Source organism: Ursus americanus, chromosome 23 (assembly GCF_024610735.1).
Source record: "Ursus americanus isolate L20-20 chromosome 23, mUrsAme1.1.p, whole genome shotgun sequence".
In the NCBI taxonomy this organism is placed as follows: Eukaryota; Metazoa; Chordata; class Mammalia; order Carnivora; family Ursidae; genus Ursus; species Ursus americanus.
This window is the reverse complement of record NC_142149.1, coordinates 43992900-44018140: the sequence shown is the minus strand read 5'-3', so window position 1 is coordinate 44018140 and position 25241 is coordinate 43992900. Positions and strand designations below refer to the sequence as shown.

At 44.8% G+C, this 25241-nt stretch overlaps 1 protein-coding gene across 4 annotated transcripts in view; it reads left to right on the top strand.

Moving 5' to 3' along the window:
• Nucleotides 1–25241, top strand: part of SMG6 (SMG6 nonsense mediated mRNA decay factor) — a 229627-nt gene that overhangs the window by 83177 nt on the left and 121209 nt on the right. For all 4 annotated transcript variants that reach the window (XM_045773653.2, XM_045773656.2, XM_045773654.2 and 1 more), the window contains exons 11-12: nucleotides 15593–15709; nucleotides 17252–17420. In XM_045773653.2, coding sequence (XP_045629609.2) covers nucleotides 15593–15709; nucleotides 17252–17420 — 286 coding nt within the window. The remainder of the gene's footprint in view (nucleotides 1–15592; nucleotides 15710–17251; nucleotides 17421–25241) is intronic.

Genomic DNA, 25241 nt, shown 5'->3' with positions numbered 1-25241 from the left:
AGGGTAAATCCCACTTGATCATGGTGAACGATCCTTTGGGTATGCTGCATTCAGTTTGCTAGTATTTTATTGAGAATTTTTGCATTAGTATTCATTAGGGATATTGGCCTGTAGTTCTTTTCTGGTTTTGGTATCAGGATAATGCTGGCCTTGTAAAATGGGTGTGAAAGTGTTCCCTCCTCTTTGGTTTGTTTGTGTTTGTTTGTTTGTTTGTTTGTTTGTTTGAAACAGTTTGAAAAAGGATTGGTGTTAATTTCTATAAATGTTTGGTAAAATGCACCAGTGAAGTGATGTGGTCCTGGGCTTATCTTTGCTGGGAGATTTTGATTACTGATTCAGTCTCCTTGCTAGTAATTGGTCTATTCAGATTTTCTATCTCTTTCTGATTTGGTCTTGGTAAGTTGTATGTTTCTAAGAATTTTTCCATTTCTTCTAGGTCGTCCATTTGTTAGCAGATAACCTCATAATCCTTTGAATTTCTGTGGTGTCAATGTAATGTCTCTTTCTCATTTATGATTTTGGTCTTTTCTCCTCTATGATCCTGGTTCTTTGATTTGGGTCCTTTATCTTTTTTCTTTGGTTAGGCTAGCTAAGGGTTATTCCATTTTGTTTATCTTTTCAATGAAACAGCTCTTAGTTTGGTCAATCTTTTCATTTTTTTTTTCTCTTCTCTATTTCATTTATTTCTCCTCTAATCTTTAGTAGGCCCTTTTTAAGAAGTAAGGCAGTGCTGTATAAATAAATGTTAGGTCTTTTCAACTAGGTAGAAGCAGGTCAATTCTGTCCTCCAAATTTAGAAAATCTCACAAGAAAATGAAATTGAATTAGTGCTTAAAAACTGGCAGGGAGTGCTAATCCCAGAATTATAGAGCTTTGTTCTCTGTACCAATGTTCAAATATTAAATTTAGCTTTTAAATCTCTTTGCTTCATAGAATATTGTTGAACTTTTTGTTTTGGAAATATCCCCAAAATGTACAGAAATTGAATTTTACAGATTAGACAATTCCCTTTTAGTATCTATACATCTATGTTTATATAATTGTATATGTTTATATTATAAATTATAATATATGTACATTTATTTTTAATAGCATATGTATTTTAAATTGTCATTTGGTTCTTTAAAACAAGAATCTTTTATAGCGTCTGATAGCATATATCACTTTTTCATTCATCTAGGGTTTTTCTTTAAGATTTTAGAAAACTTAAGTCTTTAGTCATCAACTGCATACAGCACTTGCACTCGGGTTTCTCTGACTCTCACAGTCTTTCTGTCACAGACTAAATGTTGGGCAAACAAATGAGTTGGACATCAGAAGTCTCTTGCTTGAGGAAACCCTACATGGGTCCTTTTGAAATAAGAATCATCAGCTCCTAACTTAGTTGCTATTTTAACTTAGTTTTAAAAATGTTCTTAAAGCACTGTGTACCTGTCAGTATATAAAATACTCCTGTATCTGTGTTTTTGGAAAAACAGTGTTAGGTTGTGATACTTATGTATTTTGTCTCACCATACAAATAACTTCAGGATAATTTTTCTTGGGTATCTTTTAACAGTATGTAGTATAAAGCCACATGCTGTAAAGACCTTTCAAGATTAGTCTTCATTTTTTTTCCACACAGTACCCTGCATAGAGTCCATGTTTAAAAAAATGATTTTAGGGGCGCCTGGGTGATTCAGTCGTTAAGCGTCTGCCTTCGGCTCAGGGCGTGATCCCGGGGTCCTGGGATCAAGCCCTGCATCAGGCTCTCTGCTCCGCTTCCTGCTCCGCTGGGAGCCTGCTTCGTCCTCTCCCACTCTCCCTGCTTGTGTTCCCCCCTCACTGGCTGTCTCTCTCTCTCTGTCAAATAAATAAATAAACAAAATCTTTTAAAAAAAATGATTTTAGAACTCAGTGCTGAGAAGAGATTTGTTTTTCCTAACTGATATTTTTATTCTTCTCCAATAATGACAACTATACAGTTATTAGTGTTTCCATTTTTGGTTTGGCTGCCAGGAAAATCAGAGGTAAATGTTAAGTTCATTCATGGCACATGATTGACATATTTGTATTTTCCCTTTTTCTTTGTCCTAATTTTCTACATCTACTTTAATGTTATTTAATTGTAGGTGATTTTGCCCTAAGTTGTCACAAGTCTTTTGTGGATGAGGTAAAAAAGAATAAATATAAACAAAACAATTAAATGTAGTTTAAAATAATGTTTATAGGTTTCAGTTTATATTGTTGACAAATTAACCAATCAGCCAACTAATTACAAATTTGGAAGGGCTGTTACTAAAGGGGATGTCCTTTCTAGAGCGACTAAGTCAGAGGACTAGCTGATGCCTCATTGGATTTCTAGTCACCTTTATCGAGTGCTACCTTTCCTTGCCATAACTGCTTTGTTTAGCTATTATTCTGCTGACCTCATTTCTACTTTAAAGCTACATGGTCCACAGGGGATGGGGTTGGATGAAGTCGTTGCTTACTCAGTCTAGCTTGGGCATTGATCTTGGATTATAAAGTTTTGAGGAACTTTTAGAGTGAGTTGCTGGAGTAGAGCAGGATGAATGTGCAGATTTGGATATTCACAAGGAATCCACCCAAGAATTATGGCTTATCATTGGCCTCATTTTTTAGTACTGACTCCTGAAGATTTGTTTGATGGCTCAAATCTTTCCATTCTGGAAGCTCCTCAGGAGTCCAAGAAATCCTTCCTATCCTGGATACCTCTGTGCCCTACCTGTCTCAGAATTATCTTCTTCTGGCATTGTTTGCAAACTCTGTCATAACTCTTTTAAAAATGCTTTAGGAAGCCATAAAATGAAAAGAAATGGAGTTAATCTGTTAAAATGGAAGCTGAGCACTTCCCTGCCCTTCTGCCTGCCATATCAGAGGAGCTTTCTCTGAATCAGGTTGTCTGCAGGCATTATCTCTCATTAACTTTTACTTTAGTCCCAATGTGCTCCTGAAGCTTCATACCAACAAAGATGGGTTTCAAGCTGTTTTTCTAAATCAGCTGCCAAACCTGTCTAATCCATCAGAAGGGTCGTGGCTCTATTAATTCCTTCTCACTGCCGCAGCAAGTTTCCTTCTAGATTGGCTCATGGGTATGACTTTTAGGAAGCCTTCTTCACTTCTCTTCTCCTCCACAACCCTAAATAATTTCTGACACAAGACACACCAGCTCTCCTGATAGAATTCCATAGGGACACTTACCTGCCTGATGTAATTAAGAAGCTGCTACTCTTTTTTACTCCTCCTTTGCTTCCCCCAAATATTGTGAAAGAAGCAAGCCTCGCAAAACCTCTGGTAAGCAGTGTAGAAGCAGAAACTCTGTCCTTCAAGGGGGCGCCTGGGTGGCACAGCGGTTAGGCGTCTGCCTTCAGCTCAGGGCGTGATCCCGGCGTTCTGGGATCGAGCCCCGCATCGGGCTCCTCCGCTGTGAGCCTGTTTCTTCCTCTCCCGCTCCCCCTGCTTGTGATCCCTCTCTCGCTGGCTGTCTCTATCTCTGTCGAATAAATAAATAAAATCTTTAAAAAAAAAAAAAGAAACTCTGTCCTTCAAGATTTACTTGTAACTCTTCCAGATGAGATGCTGGAATGGCAGCCCTCTTCTCCTGGGCCCCATCCCTGAGGGACTTGGCTGGTGCCAGCATGCCATTCTGCTTGCAGCAGCTCTTCTTGCCCAAGAGGGGACGTATATTTGAATAACCCTGAAATTAGGCAGGAAATTCTGAGTGACAAAAATATTAATCCAGAGACACAACTAAAGTGGAAATGGCCAGAGTGTGTTTTGACTGATTGCCTGCCTGCCCTTCCTCCTCCTTCTCTCTCTCTCTCTCCCTGCCCTCAACCTCTCTCTCTCCCTCCTCCCTCCCTCCCTCCTTGCCTGCCTGCCTGCCTTCCTTCCTTTTCCAGGAAATCTATAGGTGTACCATTTCTAAAATGGGTATTCTCTGGAAAAAATGAAGCACTCGTTTAGGAGTGTTTTTATTTTTCCTTGTAGAGAGTAGAAATGGCTTGCTGTCTGTCTTGCCAAGATGTTTTGATAGAGTCCCCAGGACACTTCTTGGCCCTGGAGCTTCATATAAGGGAGGAGGGTAAGCCAAGCTGTCTTCTGGAGAAGGCCTAGCACTTCTGGAAATCATTTTCTCACTTTCAGAAGGTAGCGGTTGTGTTGTAGTGGTATAAAGAGCTTTAGAATCAATCAGATCAAAGGTTTGAATTCTCTACCCAGCCATCATTTATCAGCTGTGCAACCTTGATGAAGAAAGTTAACTTACCCTCTCTGAGGCTTAGTCTCCTTGTCTGTAAACTGTAAATATCAGTGCTAGTTTGCAAGGTTTTTCTGAGTGTCAAATTGTGTATTAGGCACTCAGTTGATGTCCAGCCTTATCAAATCAGCTTTTAAGTTACGAATTCTTAAAATCTTAAATGATGAGTCAGACTAATGGCCCTTTTTTTTTTTTTTAAGATTTTATTTATTTATTTGACAGAGAGAGAGACAGCCAGTGAGAGAGGGAACACAAGCAGGGGGAATGGGAGAGGAAGAAGCAAGCTCCCAGCGGAGGAGCCAGATGTGGGGCTCGATCCCAGAACGCTGGGATCACGCCCTGAGCCGAAGGCAGACGCTTAACAACTGTGCCACCCAGGCGCCCCAGACTAATGGCCTTTTAATGTCATTCCTCTATTTAAAAAAAAAAATCTTTTAACAGTTTTATTGAGATCTAATTGATGTATATAAGACTATATATATGTAGACTGTACAATTTGTTGAATTTTGACATATGTATACGTTTTTGAAATCATCACCACAGTCAAGATAGTGAACATATCCTTCGCTCAGAAAATTTTACTTGTGCCCCTTTGTAATCCATTCTTCCCTAACCTTTCCTCCCAATCCCCAGGCAACCACTGAATCTGCTTTCTGTCGCTGTAAAAGAGTTTGTATTTTCTAGAATTTGACAGTATTTCCTTTCTCTCTGTCTTTGTCTTTTGGCCTGTCTTCTTTATTTCACAGTAATGATTTTGACATTTATCCATGTTCTTGAATGATTCAGTTGTTTGTTCCTTTTTGTTGCTGAGTAGTCCTCCATTGTATGGATATACCACAATTTGTTTATCCGCTCTCTTGTTGATGGACATTTGGGTTTTTTCCAGGTTGGGGCTGTTGTGGAATAAAACTGCTGCAAACATTCAAGTGTAAATCTTTGTGTGAACATATGCTTTCATTTCTCTTAAGTAAATTCCTAGGAGTGGTATAGCCAGGTCATTTGGTAAATGAGTGTGTTAACTTTTGTTTTGTTTTAACTCTTTAAGAAACTTCCCAGTTGTTTTCCAAGGTGGCTGTATCATTTTATATTCCCAAAGCAGTGTGTGAGAGCTCCCCATACTCCACGTGTTCAGCAACGCTTGTTCTCTTTTTGGTTACAGCCATCCTAGTGGGTATGAAGTTGTATTTGTGGTTTTGATTTCCCTAATGATCGATAATGTTGAGCATTTTCTTAGAAGTTCATGTTGAGCAAGCACTATTTGTCATCCATACATCTTCTTTGCTCATTATTTTATTTATTATTAAGTTGAAAGAGTTCTTTATATGTCCTAGATATGAGTCCTTTGTCAGATAGGTGTTTTACAAATATTTTCTCCCGGGGAGAAAATTTTCTCTGTGGCTTCTCTTTTCATTTTTGTCTTTTTGGAGACAAGTGTATGTGTGTTTGCTTGTTTGTTTTGATGAAGGTTTTTTTTTTTAAAGTTTGGTCTACAGATTTGTTGACAAAGAGTTTCACGTGGTATTTGAGGCTAACACTGCCAATTAAAACGTTTAATACCCATCTAATTAATGGTCCAAAGCCTTGCATGCTGAAAATGCATAAGCAGTTTCATTTATGAAGATAACAGTGCTAAGCAACATGTCTTAAGTAACTTTTTTCCCCCGACTGTCCTTGTTTGAAGATTACACATACCACTGATTTGAGATTTATACCTGTCCTTATTTTCGAGCGGCAAGAACATGTTTAAACAGCTCACTTAGCTTCTGCAGTTTGTTCTTCTTGTCATCTTTCTTCACTTTCTCATCACCTCCACTTTGTGCTGCTTGACATGGATTTTACTGAACCAATGAGTCATAGCCTTGATAATGAAGTTCTCTTGCTTTACTCCTTATTCTTTAGACAGAAGTTCTGTCTTCAGGGAACTTTCCCTTCTTTTTTCTTATTTTCCTTTTGGTTGCCCCTGGCAGTTTCTTGCTCAGTCCAGATAAAGAGCCACAGTAGCCTCCGGTAGCTCAGGCCAGGCAGCATCAGATGAGAACAAGGGGCTGTAGCATCCGTGCAGAGTAATCAGCAAATTGGGAAAATGTCCCCAAAATGTCTAAGCAGCCCTGTTCTTTGTAAAAGAGAAATGTTTCTGGAATCCTAGGTTTAGATCTTTTTGGGGTCTGTTTACTGGTTTTAAACTTTATATTTTGAAATAATTATGATTCACAGGACATTGTAGAAGAATGTACAGAGAGATCCTGTGCACCCTTCATCCCTCCTTCCGTAATATTAGCATCTTGTATGACTTTAGTGCAATATCGATGCCATGAAGTTGGCATTGGTACAATCCACAGACCCTACTCAAATTTCACCAGTTATGCATTTATACAGTTATATATTCACCAGTTGCACATTTGTGTTTGTGTGTATGTATAGTTCTGTGCAATTTTATCACACAGGTAGCTTCCTGTAACTGCTACACAGTCAAGGTGCAGAACTGTCCCATCACTGCCAAGCTCCCTAAGGCTACCTCTTTAGAAACACCCCTGTCCCCTTCTCTCCCGAAATCTTAACCCCCTGTTCTCTGTCTCTATAATTACATTATTTCAAGAATATTCTATGAATGGGATCATACAGTATGTAACCTCTTGAAATTGGCTTTTTTTTTGCTCCGCATAATTCCCTGCTGGTCTATCCAAGTTACTGTATACATCACTTTTCTTTTTATGGCTGAGTAGTATTCTGTGCTGTGGATGTCCCACAGTCTGTTTAACTGTTCGTCCATTGAAGGGCATTTGGGTTGTTTCCAGTTTAGGCTGTTATGAGTAAAGCTGCCATGAACATTTGTGTACAGATTTTTGTGCAAACATAAATTTTCATTTCTCTGCGATAAATGCCCAAGATAATTGCTGAATCATATCATAAGTACATTTTTAGTTTTAGAAGAAACTGCCAACCTATTTTCCAGAATGGCTGTGCCATTTTTACATCCCGGTCAGCTAGGGAGGTGTGCTCCCGTTCCCTCCATCCTTACCAGCTTGTTGGTGTCATTACCGTTCGTTAGTTTAGCCATTCCGATAGATGTGGTGATGTCTCATTGTACTTTTAGGTTTCATTTCCCTAGTGACTAACGATATTGAACATCTTTTCATGTGCTTATATTTCATCTGCATACCCTTTTTGGTGAGTTGTCTGCTTGTGTCTTCTGTCCATTTTCTAAGTAGATTGTTTGTTTTCTCACTGTTGAGTTTGGAGGGTTCTTTGTATCGTCTAGATGCCAGTCCTTTGTAGTTTACAGATATATGGTCCCAGTCTGTAATTTGCCTTTTCATCCTCTTACAGTTTTTTGCAGAACAAAAGTGTTTAATTTTTAAGAGGTTCAGTATCTCAATTTTACTTTTTGTAGATTGTGCTTTTGGCAGTAAGTCCAAAAATTCTTCTCTTGGTCCTAGGTCCTGAGGATTTTCTCCAATTTTTTTCCAAAAGTTTTATGGTCTGATGTTTTTACATCTAAGTCTTTGATCCATTGTCACTTAATTTTTATATAAGGTGTGAACTTAGGTCAGTGTTCACTTTTTGGCCTGTGGATGTCTAATTGTTCTGACACCATTTGTTGAAAAGGCTCTCCTTTCTTTGACTTAACATGGGGAAGAATGATTCCTCCCACTTTGTTCTTTTTCAGAATGGTTTTAGCCATCCTAGGCCCTTTGCCTTTCCATATAAATTTTAGAATAAGCTTGTCTTTGTCTACAAGAAACTTGGCTGAGATTTTGATAGTAAATGCATTAAACCTATAGATCTATGTGGGGAGAATTGACATCTTTGCAATGTTGAATCTTCCAACTTACGAACATGGTAAATCTCTCCAGTTATTTAGGTCTTCTTTGATTTCCTTCATCAGTATTTTGTAATTTTTAACATAGAGATCCTGTACATTTTTGTTAGATTTAATATTTAAAATAGCTAATATTTTATATGTAAGTATTTTGCTTTCTTTGGTGTTATTATAAGTGGTATAGTGTTTTTATTATTTATTTGTTTATTTAAAGATTTTATTTAATTATTTGAGAGAGAATGCACACGCGTGTGCTCACAAGTCTTGGGTGTGGGGGTGGGATGAACGGGCAGAGAGAAGGGCAAGGGGCAGAGGCAGAGGGAGAAGTAAACCCACAGATGAGCAGGGAGCCCGACATGGGGCTCCATCCCAGGACCCTGGGATCATGACTTGAGCCAAAGGCAGATGTTTAACTGACTAAGCCACCCAGGCGCCCTGAAATGATATAGTGTTTTTAATTTTAGATTCCACATAGCTGTTACCTTAGAGCTTTTTGTGCAGAACTATGGAGAGTCTAAGGTTTTCATATTCATAGAAAGGGGAGAGGAAGAGTTGGGGCTAGCAGCTTGAATCACAGGCATGTGACAGCCAGGTATGGAAAGAGCGTGGGTACAAGAGCAGACAGACTTGAATTCAAATCCCAGCTCTGACACTTACTGGCTTTGTGACGTTGGGCAAGTCATTTAACTTCTCTGACTCTGTTTCCTCAACTATCAGAGAGGGAAAATAATACCTTCTATGCAAATCTTGTTTTGAGATTTTACACACACACACACACACACACACACTTTGTGCCTAACACAGGTCTCAGTATATCTTAGTTATTATCTCAGGCCACAGTGGAATCATGTCATTTATGGTTAGGATTCACAAATGAGAGGCATAGTGTACCTACTATTAGGAATAGTACACATGTCCTAAACCCGTCATGGTGCTAATTTTCAAGGATGTGAAGTCTTGACATAGCTCTTGTCCTCAAGGGGCTTATAATTTTCTTGGGGAAGCATGCTATATGTATAAAAATTCCAGGACAGGGTATCACTTGTTAAGTTCCAAATGTATGCGGCAGACAGTGGGTGCATCAAAAAACTTTGTCTTTCTGGGTTTTGTTTGCCATTTTGTACCCTGCTCAGTGAGGTGGCTTTGGGATGTTGTTGATGAGAGAATGTGTGGGGGCGGGAGGGAGTGTGTACAGATTTAGGGGAAGGGATTCATGTGGGAATATGTAATTAATTTTTATACTTTCCCCAGTAAACCATCGACCCTTTTTATGATGTCATGAGGGATTCCTTAATTTTGCAGCTGCTTCCTGATTACGTCAGAGAGGAGCCTCTCACCCCACAGCCTGGAGCTGCACTCATACAAGAATTGGAAACAAATGAAGTGCTGAATATCTAATGGCTTCCACAGGGAGAGCCAGTTCAGACTTCCCAGGCCTCCTTATGCAAGGTCTTCCTCAAGTATTTCTGACCCCCTGAAGTGTCTTTGTTCTAGAAAGACAGGACTGGCTCAGAGCCAAGTGGGCGGGAGCCTGGGGACTCCTTGATGCATACCTCCCTCCCCTCCAGGTGTTTTGCAATCCCAAACTTCTGCCCCTTTCCTGGACCTCCTTTGGTAGGTGTTACCCTTTTTGAGGTCTCAGGATCCTCTGGAACCTGCCGAGATTATTAGTAGGAGTCCTTGGCCCCTTCCAGTGAATCCCTTCCCTCCCACACATCTTTTCCACCATTCTTGATTTTCTTTCTGCAGCATTTCTCACATCTGTACACTCCTGTGCATTCCCTCTTCCAGCTCCTATAAGAAAGATGTTACATTTACTTGGCATTATAAAGTTTACAAAGTGCATTACATATAATTTCTCTCAGTTCAAACAAGTTCATGCCTTCTTGGCTTCCCAGCAAGTCTCCCTTGCTTTTATATTTTTCCAGCTACCCTAATCCATCCTAAATGTTTTAACTAGATTAATCTTCATAAAATACCTGTGCTTCATTCGGAAACCTCGAGCGGGTGACCTCTGTGTTCCTTGCTGTGTAGCCTCGCAGGCCCGGTGCTTTGTGGTCCCGTCCTGTGGCACACTGAGTATATCGCTTGCTGTGTAGGAGGGTGCCTGGTGTGCCCCTACCTGTGTGCCTCTTCAGCAACACGCAGTCTCTCCTTCATCCTCCCAATTCCATCTTTGTTTGTTTTCAGCCTTGCTCAGAAGTGCTCTCTTCCATGAAACCTTCTCTGCTATACCCTAGCTGGAAATTATATTCTTTCCCTCTGGTGAAAGAAAGCATCTTACTTCCATCTTCCTTGAATTATAGTTATTGGGGTCTGTGTATTCTTCCTGTCTTCCTCATTAGATCATCATCTTCTTAAGGATGGATCCTCTTTTCCTTTATATCCTCCACCATTGGGCTGAATAAATAACTTTGGAACTAATGGGAGAGGTCACTTTGTTAGGAGGTAGGGATTTCCCTTGCCCTCACGTCTACCCATAAAAGAAGTCAGAGTTTTTACAGTCCTGCAAAATCCAAAAAGAGTAGCAGGCATGACAGTAGGGGCTCTTAGGGAGGAAACACTACCTTCCATGTTTCTCAGTTTTGTTGTGGCTTTACGGTTTGGGGATATGTTGTTCGTGGCCGGCCTTGGGTCATCCTGTGTTCTGCCATTAAGCTGTGTTTGGGTGTATTGGTGCCTGGTTTTTCTGAGTTGTTCATTTTACTTCTCAGGGAATAAAATGATACCTTGATGGCATGGACGTAGCTGCTTTTGCTCTGGGATTTTATCTGGTTTCTATACAATGACTGCCTCTTCCGCCCTGCCTTCTGTCAGCAGCTGCCACAGGGAACTCTGTAGCCCAAACAGCAGCAGTCGAAAGATGCTCTCACTGCCCACTTCCTGCAGACAAGGAGGTTTTGGTGGGCTGCTCAGGAACTGTGCCAGTCCTGTGTCTGACTGGTGACTGACTCATGAGAAAAGCAGCCTTATGTCTGAAAGATAAGAGCCAACAAATCGCCTCCAGGTGGTGTTAGTTTGGAGGTGACTGACTATTCATTTCCTGTCTTTGGGAGGAGCTGGTGGGGAGGGAGTCAGTGAATAAAGTGGTCTTGCCTGCATTTTTCTCCAGCTATTAGTGAAGCAGCTGAGCAAATAGTTGGTTCTCTCTGCTGGAATGGCTAGTGGACCCCGGTGCCGTCTGAATCCCTCCACTGCTGTCAGGGTACCAGACCTCTGTGTCATCCATCCTGTGTCTCCCCTTCAGCACTCTTGTCATCCTCTTGCCAGGAAGCTGGCTGTGTGCATCAGGGAAACTCTGCTTGTTTCATTGCTGCCAGATTTTTCTGTGACCAGCCAAACCTCATCCCTACTGATACTGGTTGCCTCCAATTCTCTCCCTGACTCAGGAGTTGGTCAGAAGTGATGCTTCTGAACTGCTGCCCCTTGGCTGGGCATAGAGGGTCCAGGCAGGTGGGCCTGCCTCTCCTCCCCCCCTCCTCCTGCCTCATTGCCATTTCCTGCAGGAGGATGCTTTGCCATCCTGGAGCCGTCAAGCACAGCTTTGCTTTGGCAGCACCGTCGCACACACACTGGTGGGAGAGGGGACGTGTTTATCACTTTTCCTGGAGATTATCTGTTTAAGCACTTCTCTGACAGTTACAATAACAAGGGCAGTGTGTTGTGTTTCCCAGCAGAAGGACACTTGCTGTTGAAAGATGTATAGCACTAATTAGAAATACATAACATCCGGCCACATGGCAGCCTTCTCCCGGCCGCTCCATTTCCTGATTTCATACAACTTTGACGACAGTTGGTTTATGTTTTCCATGAATATGTTCTCAGAAAAATGAGAAAGTCTCCCTGTTACATAGGAGTGAGAAGAATATTTCTGCCTGAGCTGGTATTTGGGCATAGGAGTGGTGGGAGCTCTGGTCACCTGCCCATCTGAGAGCATGTGGGAAAGGGCAGAATCAAGTTCAGACCTCAGGTGACTTTCTTGGTAAGAAATATTTCCGTCTGACTTGCTTAGCCAAAACCATCCCCCTCAACCCTTGAGTAAGCCTGCTTTTGAAAAGAAGGGGAAAGGCTGTTTCACAGTGTTAATGAGTTCCTCAGCTCATGTCAGGCTCCTGCTACCTGACACAAAGCCAGAGGAACCCAGGCAAATACCAAGGCAAACAATGCTTTTTCCTTCCCCACCCCACATCATTTGTTGGTCTAACCCAGCCCAACTCTAGGGATATATATGGGCATTTGTCAGACTAGGACCAGTTTCCTAGCTCTAGCCCCAAAGTGGGTGGACTCTGGGAATCTGGATGCTGTTTTCCTACTCACTTGTATGAGAATGAATGCTTCTCAAAGAGTGGCATCTTAGGGCTTCTAGCCTACAGAAGCATAAGTGAAGCAAAGAGTATCTCTGAAGATGCCATAACACTTAATATAGTTCTCACTGGAAGTGCTGAGTCTGAGTTGCCATGGTTACTTAGGTAAATAGCAGTTTTTTCCACCCAATTGTAAGGTCCTGAGGTTGTAGGGACTCTGTTTTATCTGTAGCTGTGTTCTCCATAATACCCAGCACAGGGTGAAACACACTATAGATGTTCAGTATGTGCTTATGGTACCGCTGAACAGTGGAGGAGGGCAGGCCTTCCAGAAAGTACTCTCTGTGACGTGGTCAGAAGGCTGACTGAGACCCAGGCATTCTGACCCCCATATAGCTGTGATATCACTGCCTGCTTGATCAGAGCAGAATAGCTTAGTGGTTTGTCCCTCCCCCAGACCATTGCAGGGAAGTACTGTCAGGCCCTTTATAGAGAGGCGGGAAAGGGTGAAGGTTTAAGGTGACATAACCATGGCTAAGAACAGAGTATTCATGAAGCTGTCTTTTCAGCTGCTGCTCTGAGAGGTAGTCGAGCCCTTCCACACTTACAGCGAAGAAGCTCCAGTTGTTGCTACCCTTCCTGGTCCCCAGACCTTATTGCAGGAGACTTAAAAAAGGAGCCAACCTGGGGGCACCTGGGTAATGCAGTTGGTTAATTGTCTGACTCTTGGTTTGGGCTGAGGTCATGATCTCAGGGTCATAGGATCAAGCCCCGTGTCGGGTTCCATGCTCAGTATGGAGTCTACTTGGGACTCTCTCCCCCTGCCCCTCCCTGCCCTCCCTCTCTCTGTCTCTCTCTCTCCCATTCAAATAATAAAATCTTAATTTTTAAAACAAGATTTTATTTATTTGACAGAGAGAGAAAGAGAGCACAAGCAGAGGTAGCTTCAGAGGGAGAGGGAGAAGCAGGCTCCCCACTGAGCAGGGAGCCCAACATGGTGCTCAATCCCAGGACCCTGAGATCATGACCTGAGCCAAAGGCAGACACTTAACCTACTGAGCCACCCAGGCACCCAAATAAAATCTTAAAAAAAAAAAAAAAAAAGAAAGAAAGGAAAGGAAAGGAGCCAACCTGGACTCCCCAGAGGCCATAAGTGTCATTGTTTTTAAGCAGTTCATTCTCCCCCTTGAGCCCTAGTCACAACTTTGCACTCTGAGAAATAGCCTAGACTGAGATTGCTATTTGTCATAAAAATAGGAATGGGCTTGATGAAAGTAATCTCCCTTTGTCCCATCTTGTCCTTATCCAGGTTAATGAGAGTATCTTATTGTAGTCTTGGGCTTCTCCAAATGCTAGTCTCTTCGAGCTAACACACCCCCTTCTGTGCCTTTTTGGGGCTTTCTGTGTGCAGGTAACTTATGCCTAAGATGCCCAGTTGATAAGGGGTCACTAATGTCAACTACCAGGATGTGGCCTCCCCTTATCCTTTTCTAGCTTCCTCTGTACTGGACTTACTCCCCCATTCTGGGCTGGCCTGGTTTCTGACTAAGGGCAGGCTGCTGGCAGTGTTTGGCAAGGGCCTGGGCTGAGCTGGGGCAGTACAGACAGTGGTGCTGCCCAAAGTAAGGGGTGGAGGGGAGAAGTTGCCATTTTTCTTAGGATGGCATACACATCTTCCCCTTCCCTGCTTTCTACCCTTTCCCGTCTTGGTTCTTGGATGCTTGTATCTTGGTTTCTCTAGCAGAGGTTTAGGGCCTTACCAGCAGAAGAATGAGAGTAGTGACCCATTCTAATCACATGGATTGTTACCACTTCCTTACTGCCTGCCGCAGTTGAGTCGGAAAGTTAGAGGGTGACATTTGGGACCAGTGGGCATCTGGAAGGATGGCAGGAAAGCCACAACAGACGAATACTTTGCTACACTGATGCTATTCATATGTTGGGACCTTCGGAGCAGCAGCCTGTTCCTTCTCGCTCCCAGGGCTCTCTAAAGTGGTTTGGGGCTGGCTTTGTATACTCCAGTCGTGTTTGCTCCTGTGGCCAAGGCGGTTAGGAATAACTGTGGTTGTGTAGCATCTCCTAGAGTAAAGACTTCACTTAGGCTCCATGGACAAGACTAATGTCAATGAGGAGAGAGGCAAGAGGGCTTCCCTCTGGCTATTGAGGTTTAACATGCAGGCAGGCACAGAGATCAAACATGTGGCTAATTACCCTTTTAACACTTGGAGATTCTGAGCGTTCTCCTGTATTACAGAGGGAGTTAACAGTTTAGTTGATGCCAGAGCAGGTGACCGGGTGCCTTTGGGTGTTTGGGTGCGTGTCGGGTGTTCCCCCCGCGGAGGCTGCAGCTGGACTGCTGCCTTCCGTTTGTCACCGGTCCCTCTCAAGTCCGGATTAAGTGGCCCTCAGGCCGGGCCACTGACAAGGAGCAGGCGCGGGCAGCGTTTTGCGAGTGTGTGTTGTGGCTTCTGCCAAAGAGTAGCTCTGGCCACCACCAAGGTGGCTCCTTTCACTGACCTGCAGCCAGAAGGAAGTTAGCCAGGCTGAGAAAGTGAGGGGGAGAGGGTGCTGGTATTGGGAGCCAGATTTATTTTTTAGCCCTAGGGGAAAGAATTTGTGAAAATAAAAAGTACCACTGGTCGAGGGCTTATGTGCCTGTTTTCCTATGTAAAATTAACTCATGCAGTGAAAATAGGTTACTCGTAAGTGGAGGAGTGACAGAAGGTAAGGATGGAACCACAGGTCAGTGATTCAAGAAGATAACTTAAATTTGTATTCCTGTGATCTTAATTGATGTCTGTACTCCTGCTAGCTATATGTTAGAGAGACTGAGTTAACTGAATGTGACTTCTTCTGACTGTAGCTTCACGTTGTTAGTAGCCAACTAAATACAGAGAGCCTGTAGCTCTGGCTCAAACCGTCCAACTTGGAGTACCTGGTCCTGCGGAAGTGATGCAGAACTACACAGGGGACCCCTGTGACAGTGTTATCAAGAGCGTACCCGTATTCCAGCCGTCATGGTAAATGCTTCATGTGCATTCTTTTGTTTAGCCTTTTAGCGACACTTCGAGAGAGGAAATATTACTGTCCCCAGTCTTAGATGAGGAAAGGGCGCTCAGTGACGTGACCAAGGATGTGCACCTAGTAAGGTAGAGAAGAGTAGCCCTTGACCCCCCAGGGCACTGACGGAGTTCATTTGCCTCTCCTCAGACTGCTTCTCAGAGGAGTGTCGCTCTGTGATCCAGGAGCAAGCCGCAGCGCTGGGCTTGGCCATGTTTTCTCTCCTGGTGCGGCGCTGCTCCTACTTACTTAAGGAGTCTGCTAAAGGTAAGCAGATGAGGGACCCCCTTGACTGATGGCCTTTCCCCTGCCTCGGCCCTGTGCAGACAAGCTCAAAATGCCACCCTGCCTTCCACTTGATATTGTAGCTCTTCCCAGTAACCCCTCTTCCTTCTGCCTGCCTAACTAGTCCCACCTCCGTTTGCATTCTGTTTACCTCTGTAGCCCTCTGTCCTTGGGGGGATTATCCCCTCCCCTTTTTCTCTAGTAGTTAAGATTTTCAGTGTACCTATGAGCTGCTGCGGGTTCCTGCAACGTTAGAAAACCAACAAAGGGTGTTTCCGTTTTTGTTCATAATTGATGTTTTGGTTTCCCTGCTCTATGTCTGTGTCCCTCTTTGTCTGGTACTGGTGGGTGTTGTAACCACTGTGGACCCAGCCACCTTGGACGACTCACTGAACCAGAGCATGGGCTGTTTTTAGCCCTTGAGTTGATCAGTGTCCCCACGTGTGTTAAGGTTGCCCTTAGAAATCTCAGCCTGTCTGCTGAGCCGTGTAAGGTGGGGCTGAAGGTTGCCCCTTTCTCTCAGCTCCTGGTCACTGTTGGTGAGGATTGAGGCACCTCCGTTGTCCCCCTGCCACTTCAATTTTGTGAATGCCCCCAGACTCTGGAGCTGCCTTTTTTTTTCTGGAGGGAGGGTCAAGGTAACTTTTTATTCTGAAGCAATTTCAAATTTATAGTAAAGTTGCAAGAATAATACAAAGAACTCTTACATGCCCTTCACCCAGATTTCCCATTTGTTACGTTTTACCATAGTTGCTTTACGTTCTCTCTATACACATATGTGCTTATTATTTTTGTTCTGAACTATTTGATTGTAAGTTGTAGATGTGGTAGCCCCCAAATAGTTGACTGAATATTTCTGAATAACAAGGACATTCCCTTACATGACAGTGCAGTTGTCAAAATCAGGAAGCCAACACTGATAAAGTACTGTTGTTGAATCTACAGACTTTATTGAGTTTGTACAGTTTGTCCTAAAAAAAGTTGTTTTCTGGTCTCGGACCCACTCCAGGATGACACATTGCAATTTAGATGCCGTGTCCCTTTAGTTTCCTGCAGTCTGGCATTGAATGGTTTTCTCAAGTCTTTCTCCATGTTTCATGACCTTGACATTTTTGAAGCATACAGGCCACTTATTTTGTCGAATGTCCTCCCGTTTGGGTTTCTCTGAGATTTCCTCATGGTCAAATTCAGGTGATGCAGTTTTGGTAGGAGCTCTGGGGCCATGTCAGTGCTGTGCTGAAGGAAAGCTAAAGGTGGGGGCTGGAGGCCGGGGTGGCAACTTCAGCCAGGCCACAGGTGGAGCAGAGACAGCTATCTGCAGGGGCAGACTCAGTGTACTGCTTCTCTCTTTGTCCCGCTTTTCAGAATCCTCTTAGGTGCTGGCACTTGTCCTTCGCTTCTGGGCCCAGCTTTCCTGTGGACTTGGTCTCCCTTCCCTAAGAGCTTGCTGCCGTCCCAGTGCCCCAGGCCTCACTCATGGGCCACAGCAGACCTAGGCCCAGTTCTCACCCTTTGCCTCTGCAGCTCAGTTGTCCTCTCCTGAGGATGAGGATGACCAAGATGACATCAAGGTTTCTTCCTTCGTCCCGGACCTGAAGGAACTGCTCCCCAGTGTGAAAGTCTGGTCGGACTGGATGCTCGGCTACCCAGACACCTGGAATCCTCCACCCACATCCCTGGACCTGCCCTCACAGTGAGTCGGCCTGCTCATCCCTTCAGCACTGCTGGCTTTGGCCCACCTGTGCTCCCACAGCTCCCTTCCTGGTCCTCTTTGTTGCTTCCCACCCACCGTCTGCTTATTCCTGTCTTCCCTGCTCATTTGAACTTTGCTTTTTCATTTCCCTGAACACCTTCCCTTGTCCCCTGATGCTTTAGGCTATTTTTCCCTGTTGTCTGGTCCGTTGCTCCTCTTCTCGGTCTGTAGTTCTCTCTTGCTCCATAGCTTGCTCTGTTTTGTTCTTTGTCCTTGCTCTTGCTCTCTTGCTTTCACTTCGTGCTGTTCATGCCTACCATCTCTGCAGCTGCCTGGGTGTGTGTCAAGTCTGGGCATGTGTCCCTGTGAGGGGGAGGCCTTGCCTCTCACTGTCCCTTTTAGTTTATCTCCACGCGTCCTTCAGGCTATGTCCTGCTGCTGCTTGGTGCCGCTATATGCACTCTGCTTGGGCCTTCCTCTCACACCTGAAAGGAGGGCGAACACGCACGCCTCTCTCTTCCATTCACTTCATTTCCCATCTTCCTGTCTCTGTGTATCCCCTTGCTATATGTCAGAGCATTTTAGGTGTGGGGTGTGTTGGTCTGGGGAGTACGTGTGTCTGCCTGGGTGTGTTTGTGTAGATCTGTTCGTATGTTTTGTGACTTTTTTCTTTCTTTTTGTAAATTGTGGTAAAATATATATGTAACAAAATTTGTCACCTTAACCATTTTTAAGTATACGTTTCAGTGGCATATTTACCTAGTTGTGTAACCATGCATGGCTATTTCTTTCTTTCTTTTTTTTTTTTTTTAAGATTTATATTTGAGAGAGAGTGTCCAAGTGGTGGGAGGGGCAGTGGGAGAGGAGACAAGCAGACTCTCTGCTGAGCAGGGAACCCAGAGCGGGGAACCCAACTCAGAGCTTGATCCCAGGACCCTGAGCCAAAACCAGGAGTCAGACGCTCAACCGACTGAGCCAGCCAGGCGCCCCGCATGCATGGCTGTTTCTTATGTCCGTATCTGTGTGTAGGTTCTATCTTTGTGTGTGCCTCTTTGGCTCGGGTTGTCTGTGTATGTCCGGGTATCTGTGTCTGAGTGCGAGGGTCTGTGCGTGTCTGTCTAGTGGTCTATCTAAGCGTCTTTTGGAGTACCCGTCATGTCTGTCCATGTATATGTGTCCACATATTTCTGTGTGCTGTGTCCCTATCTGTGTTTGTGTCTCTTTCTGTCCTTGGGTGTAGGGGTCTCTTTGTGGGATTCATGTGTCTCCATGAGGGATCTGTTTCAGCATGTCTCTCTCTGTTTCTGGGTCCGTGTCAGTCCATGTGTGCTTTGGTCCTGTGCATGTCTCTCTGTGTGGGACTATGTCCGGTGGGAGTATGTGTATATGTTTCTGAATATCTGAGTCCAAGATTGCCTGTGTCTGTGTCCGTGTTTGTCCATGACTGTGTCTCTGTGTGTCAGTCTGTATCTGTGTGTTGGAAGGGAAATTGTTGAGTACGTGGGTCTGCCTTAATCTCCCTGCCTCTGCCTGCCTCGTCTGTGTCTCCCTGCCTGCGTCACCTATAGCCTGCCTGTCTCTGCCTGTCTTGGCATGTTCCTGCCTGCCTGCCTCTATTTATCTGCCTCTGATGTTTGTGTGTTTCTGTATCTGGGGTCAGCAAACTGTGGCCCAGGAGCTAAGAATAGTTTACATTTTTAAACGGTTGAAAAAAAAATCAAAAGAATAATATTTCATGACTTGTGAAAATTATTAGGAAGGTCAAATTTCAGTGTCCATGAAGTCATATTGGAGGACAGCCATGATTATTTGTTTACACTTTGTGGCTGCTTTCACACTGCAGCAGTAGAGAGAGTAGTTACAATAGAGACGTTACGGTCTGCAAAGCCTAAAATGTTTACTGTCTAGCCCTTTACAGAAAGTGTGCTGACTCCTGCTCCTTATATATCCCATTCTTTTCTTATGTTAGTGTCACTGTGTGTGTGTTCATGTTTGCACAATAGTTTCTTAATGTGTGTGCACATTGGTGCTCCCCATCTCTGGTCAGCTCTGTTGATTGTCCATCTCTCTTCCTCCCTCTACTTTTCTCTCTCTTCCTGTCTCTGTCTCTCTCTTTCTCCTTTTCCTTTCTCTTTCTCTCGTCCCCCTGCTCTGTGCTCTGTTTTGTGATGTCTGGCAGGCGCATGTACTCAGGTCCTTCAGGCTTTGTGTTGGGTGTGTGTGTGTGTGTGTGTGTGTGTGTGTGTTTGAGAGCAAGCATCCATGCCCAGCATTTCATCATTCTTCTTCAGTGCTCTCCTCTGGGAGGGGCACATACTGGAGGACAGAATGTGGAGACCTAGGCTGCTGCCGATGGTACTTCTCTGGGCTGGGGGATGCCCATGTGAGTCTCTCCAGTCATGGGTGACCCATAGAGGGAAGGCTGCAGGAGAGATTTGTGGCCAGTTTATTGACCTTTCTGTGTGGACTGTGTGCCTCTTTCTCCCCTTTTCTCCCTCTGGACTGTCAAGTCCTCTCTCCCCATTCCCTCCCAGCTCTAGCTCTATAACTGTGTGGCTGATACTCATAGCATCAAACAGTTCTCTGCATCCTCACACAAAGGAATGGACTCATCTGCTGGCTAGGGGCAGCCGTTTCCCGGCAGTGTTCCCTAAAGAGTTAACACGTACAGCCTCAGACTTTTCAGGCTGTTAATCTATAATGCCGACTAGGCAATTTGCACTTTTGGAAAGAAACTGACAAGGAAGGTCTCAGCTCTCCAAGTATCTGAAGCCACTGCTTCTGAGCCTGCACAGGGGTCACAGAGTGTTCCTCCCTTCCTCTCAGGGGGTGGGGAGGCAGACCATCTGTCCCTGGAGCTTGGGCCTTCCCTGGGTCACCTCACCTCGAAACCACAGGTCCCTTAGATATGGTCCACCCAGCCCCTGTTTATCCATATCCTGGCCATCGGTCCTGTTAACTCTCTTCTGTGACCCATCTCCCTTCATCCCTGCTCCCTCTCCCACTCCCTTTGGCTTTTGTTTGGCTGAGGAAGTGGAAAGCTCACACAGGAAGTGCTGGGCCTCATTTGCTTGAGGTGCTGAGTCTGTTTTCTCTTTGGATGCTGTAGCAAATGGCCCGTTGCCGGCATATGCAAGCTGCTGCCCATCTTTGGGCAAGGGCTCAATCTGCAGCTGGGCACGTGGTCCAAGCTACAGCCGTCCCCAGCTAGGCTTCACCTCCAAGGCTACAGAGAGGCAGAGGGGGTTGGGACACTTGAACACATTTGCTTTTTCTTTTCAGACTGTTCTTCACAGGGAGAACAAATTTGACCAAATACTATATTGAATCTGATTGCCTAGTAAACAAGTTCCTGTATAGCTGTGGGCACCACTGATGAATCCAGTCTAGGCTAGAGCAGCCAGTGTGATAGAGAATGGAGTCCCCTTGTGCGCTCTCCGTGCAATCAGGATCAGCAGCTGGTTGTTTCTGGAATGCAGGTTTAAGCATAAAGGAGGAGCTTTGCTGTCCTGGGGCCTGACCACAAGACATGGTGGTTTGAGGGCTGGGGCCTCTGTTGAACAGAGCAAACCTGGCCTGACCACCACTGAAGGTAGTCCCACCTCATAGCTGTCAGATCCAAGTGCTGCAAAAGTGGAATGAGAATTTACCTCCCTCCTTTCCAGTTTCTTATATAGCTGCCTAACACTCACTGAGTAAATACTATGGTTGGGAGATTGGCAGGGTATGGTGGTTCTGTGGATCTCAAAGTGGCCTCTTATGCTCACTGATCTTTCATACTCTGGAGCCTTTTGTTTTACGGCCATTGGGAATAACATACTCCAGATAGTTCTGTAGACATCAGAATAGTAATCCCTGCAACACTCCCAAGGTCCTTGTGCTGATCTTCATTCTGGAGGGTTTAGGAATGCTCTCAAGAGAGTAGGAAGGAAATGGCTTCTACTTAACATCTCTCCTTTGCAGGTTTTCACTGGTTTTTGCCTGCATTTGTTCTCCACAAAGACAGATCCATCACTGATCCTAACATAGGGTGATCAGATAGCTTACTTCAGTGTGCTTCTCCTCCAGAAACTCTCGTTCCCAAATTTTGTCTCCCTGACACACTTGGACCCTTATTTCATCTATCTCCCTTCATTCGCTCCCTGTCTTTCATTTCGTTACCTTCTTTCCCTGTACAGTTAGAGAATTGTTCCAGAGCTTTCTTAGGGGAATTCCAGAGCTCATCGTTAGTCTCCTTGGTTCTCTCCTTTTTTGCCCATATTCCTCTTCTTCCCAGTCAAATCTACACGTCCTAGGCAGTATCCACTTAGGCACATGTGAAGCACATAGGGTGATGATGACAGGACATCACCAATACCACAGAGTGACGAGGGCAGGAAGGATTTCAGGGCCACTTGTGCCTTCCACATAGTGACACTCATAGGTATGTTGTGTTGGAGTCAGCAAGTAAGTAGGTTGACTTCCCATTTGTATTTATAATAGGATGGCTTTATATCCCCAGAGATTTTGGTACAGGGGATTGTAGCAGGGTGTGGAAAGTTGCCTTGGGCTGCTGTAAAAGACAGTGTAGAGGGCTTTGGTCTATTTAGAACAGACCACAGTATTTGGAGGGACCATCTACTTGTGGGGTGTGGGGGAGGAGGAGTGGGGAACATGGTTTCTACACTAGGCCTCTTGTTAGGAGGGAGAGGTAGCAACTTCCCACTTTACCACGTGAGCACGAAGTAAGCTGTGAATGTCAGGTGATGGAGAGGAGCAGAGCAACAGGCTTTCACGAGCCTAAGCATAGTGACCCCTCACATCCTAGGACCTTTGGCAAGCTAGGGCAGTGGGACAGCCTACCTCATTTCATAGTCTCTGCTGAAGCCAAATCTTCCCTCATCTTGATCTCTAGTTCTCAGTAAGTGAAAGAGTCAGGGGACTTTGAGAACATCCAAACCTAGCCCAGCTGTGGCAGTTGGTTTATTGCTTTCAGCTGGTACTTGAACCCAGGTCCTGGTCTTGGAGGCTTTCCCAGGTTTAATCCCCAGAGCTTTCTCTGCAGCTGTATGACACTGCGCTGACCCCGAATGAGGATAGGAAAATAGAACCAGTGCCAAGCCAGAGTCTCTTTTTCATTTGGAGTCTGGCTGTCTGCCCATGACCAGGGTTACATAATGGGAAACATAGCTGGGGCTCTGGAGAGCCCGCGTTTCACCAGGCTGCCCAGACCTTCGCATTCTGATGCTATATATCTTCCTAATTGTAGCTCGGATGCATTTATCACACTGTTGGATTGGAGTACTGTTAAAAAAAGAAGAAGAAGAAAAAAAACTCCAGAAATTCCTGGACTTGCTACTTTTCCATAGCTTGTCTTGTATAGTCTACAGAGCATTCTGGAAAAGGCTTGTAGGGAGCCCTGTGAGTGCCATCACACAGGGAGACTTGGGATATGTAGGGAGTATGCAGTAAGCTGATTTCCTCAGGGAGCCTACATGTGTTGACCCTGTAGACGAGACAGAAATTCTTGAGTTAAAAAACAGCTAGTTCACTCAGCCTCACAGGGCAGTTCTGAAAATAAGAACTAATCCTAAGTCTAATCGGCACCCCTTCAAGGACGCTTAATACGTCTTCCCAAAAGGGCATTTTAGGAGGTCACTAAGTAATAGTCCATCAGCACTTCCCTCAAGGAAGTGGTGGTGACTGTGGGAAGCCCCTTTGCTACCCTGGCTCCCCACCCAGTCTCCCTGGCTCCGGGTTGGGGCGTCAGCACTACAGCCTGGCACCAGGGGGTTCCTCTTCCTCCAAGTGCTGAGTGTGAGACACACGTGATCTCTCCCACGGCAGGAGCCTCTGTCCCCTCCCGACTCCTCTCACAGGACTTGTGAGAGGAAGGGGTGTTGGCCTAAGGCTCCAGTCTGACCCCAACAGGGTACAGCAGCTGACCCCAGGGAGTGTACTTTCCAGCTCTGGGCTGAGGTTATTTGGGTCCAGTGTGTGCTAAACTAAGAAGACGTGTTGGAGTGGTTACAGCTAAAAATTTAGAGAGGCAGGAACCGTGAGAATCCGCACCAGGGAGGCCGCCGAGGGCTCCACTCATACCGTGGAGATGTTGAGGTCCCTTGGGGGCTGCTCTTTCCCAAACACAGAGTGCTGATGGGTTTAACACACCATAGTGATGCAACAGAGACTATACATGTTGAATGTAGCTTGGGAAAACTGCAGTCACATAAGGCACTGACCTAGATAGAGGTTGAGGGAGGCACAGTAGAGGTACTTGAGAAATCCTGGAATGAGGTTACCGTGACCTGTTGTTGGCCAAAGGGCTCCAGCTGCACTGCTTAGAACATGAAGAAGTTTATGTTCTTGGAGTAGTGCAGGGTGACTGGGCTTCAGAATTCGATTTGCCTATTGGGCAGAATTAATTTAAGTTGGACACTCTCCCAAGGGCCCAAGTTGACTTGTTTGTATAAACTAGAAAGGCCGAAGGGATTATCTTTTACCGAGTCTTAGGTTTTTATATTCACCTAATAAACAGCTGTTATTCTTGGAGGATGATATCTTGCTGCCCATGTCTTAACTCCTAAAACAGTGATCTCTGACACCCATGTCTCCTGGTGTCTCCATGGTGGCAACTGGAGAATACACTACAGTCCCTTAATCTCCGAGAGAGCTGCGAAGATTCCCACCACCCTCATCTCTACCCCATCCCAGTGCCTGTTGAGCTACTTGGCATTGTTACCAGACCAGATCCTCAGCCCACTGGAAACAGAGTTGGCATGATATCTCAGCTTAACAAAGGGGCTTCCTAAGCTGTGTTAAGCCCAGATACTATTCTTTTGACTCTACCAGACCTATTGGGTTCATTCAGGTCCTTTTCTGCTCTTAGCTGCTCACCACCTGCAGTTTTCTCCAGTTGAGTGGGAAGTCCTCAGGGCAGCAATGGTCTTGTGTTGGCCATGGAACGCCATGTTGGGAGTTGTGGGCTAGAATATAATGGTCTTTAGGCAAACAAGTTTTTAAAAGAGCATATTGTATATTTTAAGGGCATTTCTCTTGTTGTGGCCTTTTGTCTCCCCTTTGTATGTACAGTTCGCGGGCTTTCTCTTTTCCAGCTTCCTTACACCTAGTTTCCGTGCCACCTTGGCTATATTTCCAGAACTCCTCATCTCAGGAACCAAAAGATCCAACTTGTTTCCCATCTGTACTACAACTCTGATCTTCCATAGCTCTGAAACACAATGCAGGGCTTCTTCTCACTCAACTCTTTCCGGGTTTGTTCTGCAGCTGTGGAGTTTGAATGTTAGTGTTTAAACAAGCTGGTATTACACAGGAAATGGCCACCTCCACAGGCCCCTGCAGGCTTGTAACATGGGGTCATTGTACTTGATATTAATCACCAGTCACTGTTCCCCCAGTAAAAATATTAAGGGGTGTGTGAGGGCTCAGTCCTCCTTAGACTTGCCAGAAGGATGGCCTGAGACCTGGTTGGACCTTAGCACTCCACTCTCCAAACTGTCTCCCTCCCTTGGCCCTGCCCTGGGTGGAACTTGTAGAAAAGTTCCTATCTGACCTTTCCTCTATAAAGCGGGCAGGTCTGCCTTTCTTTCTGAGTTCTAGAAAGGAGATCTGTGGTGGTATAACTTGCCTCACCTGTCTCACACCTTAACCTTTCAGAGCATTTTGTGGAAAACACCTTGTGTGAGAAAACTCCGGAAGTGCAGGAACACAGAAACCTATTAGTCGATCTCATACCAGGGCTTCTCAGTTCCTTGGACTAAAGCTGCTTTTCCAGTGGTGTTTGCAGAAATAACCCCAGCCTGAAGGGTTAATCTGATTCCC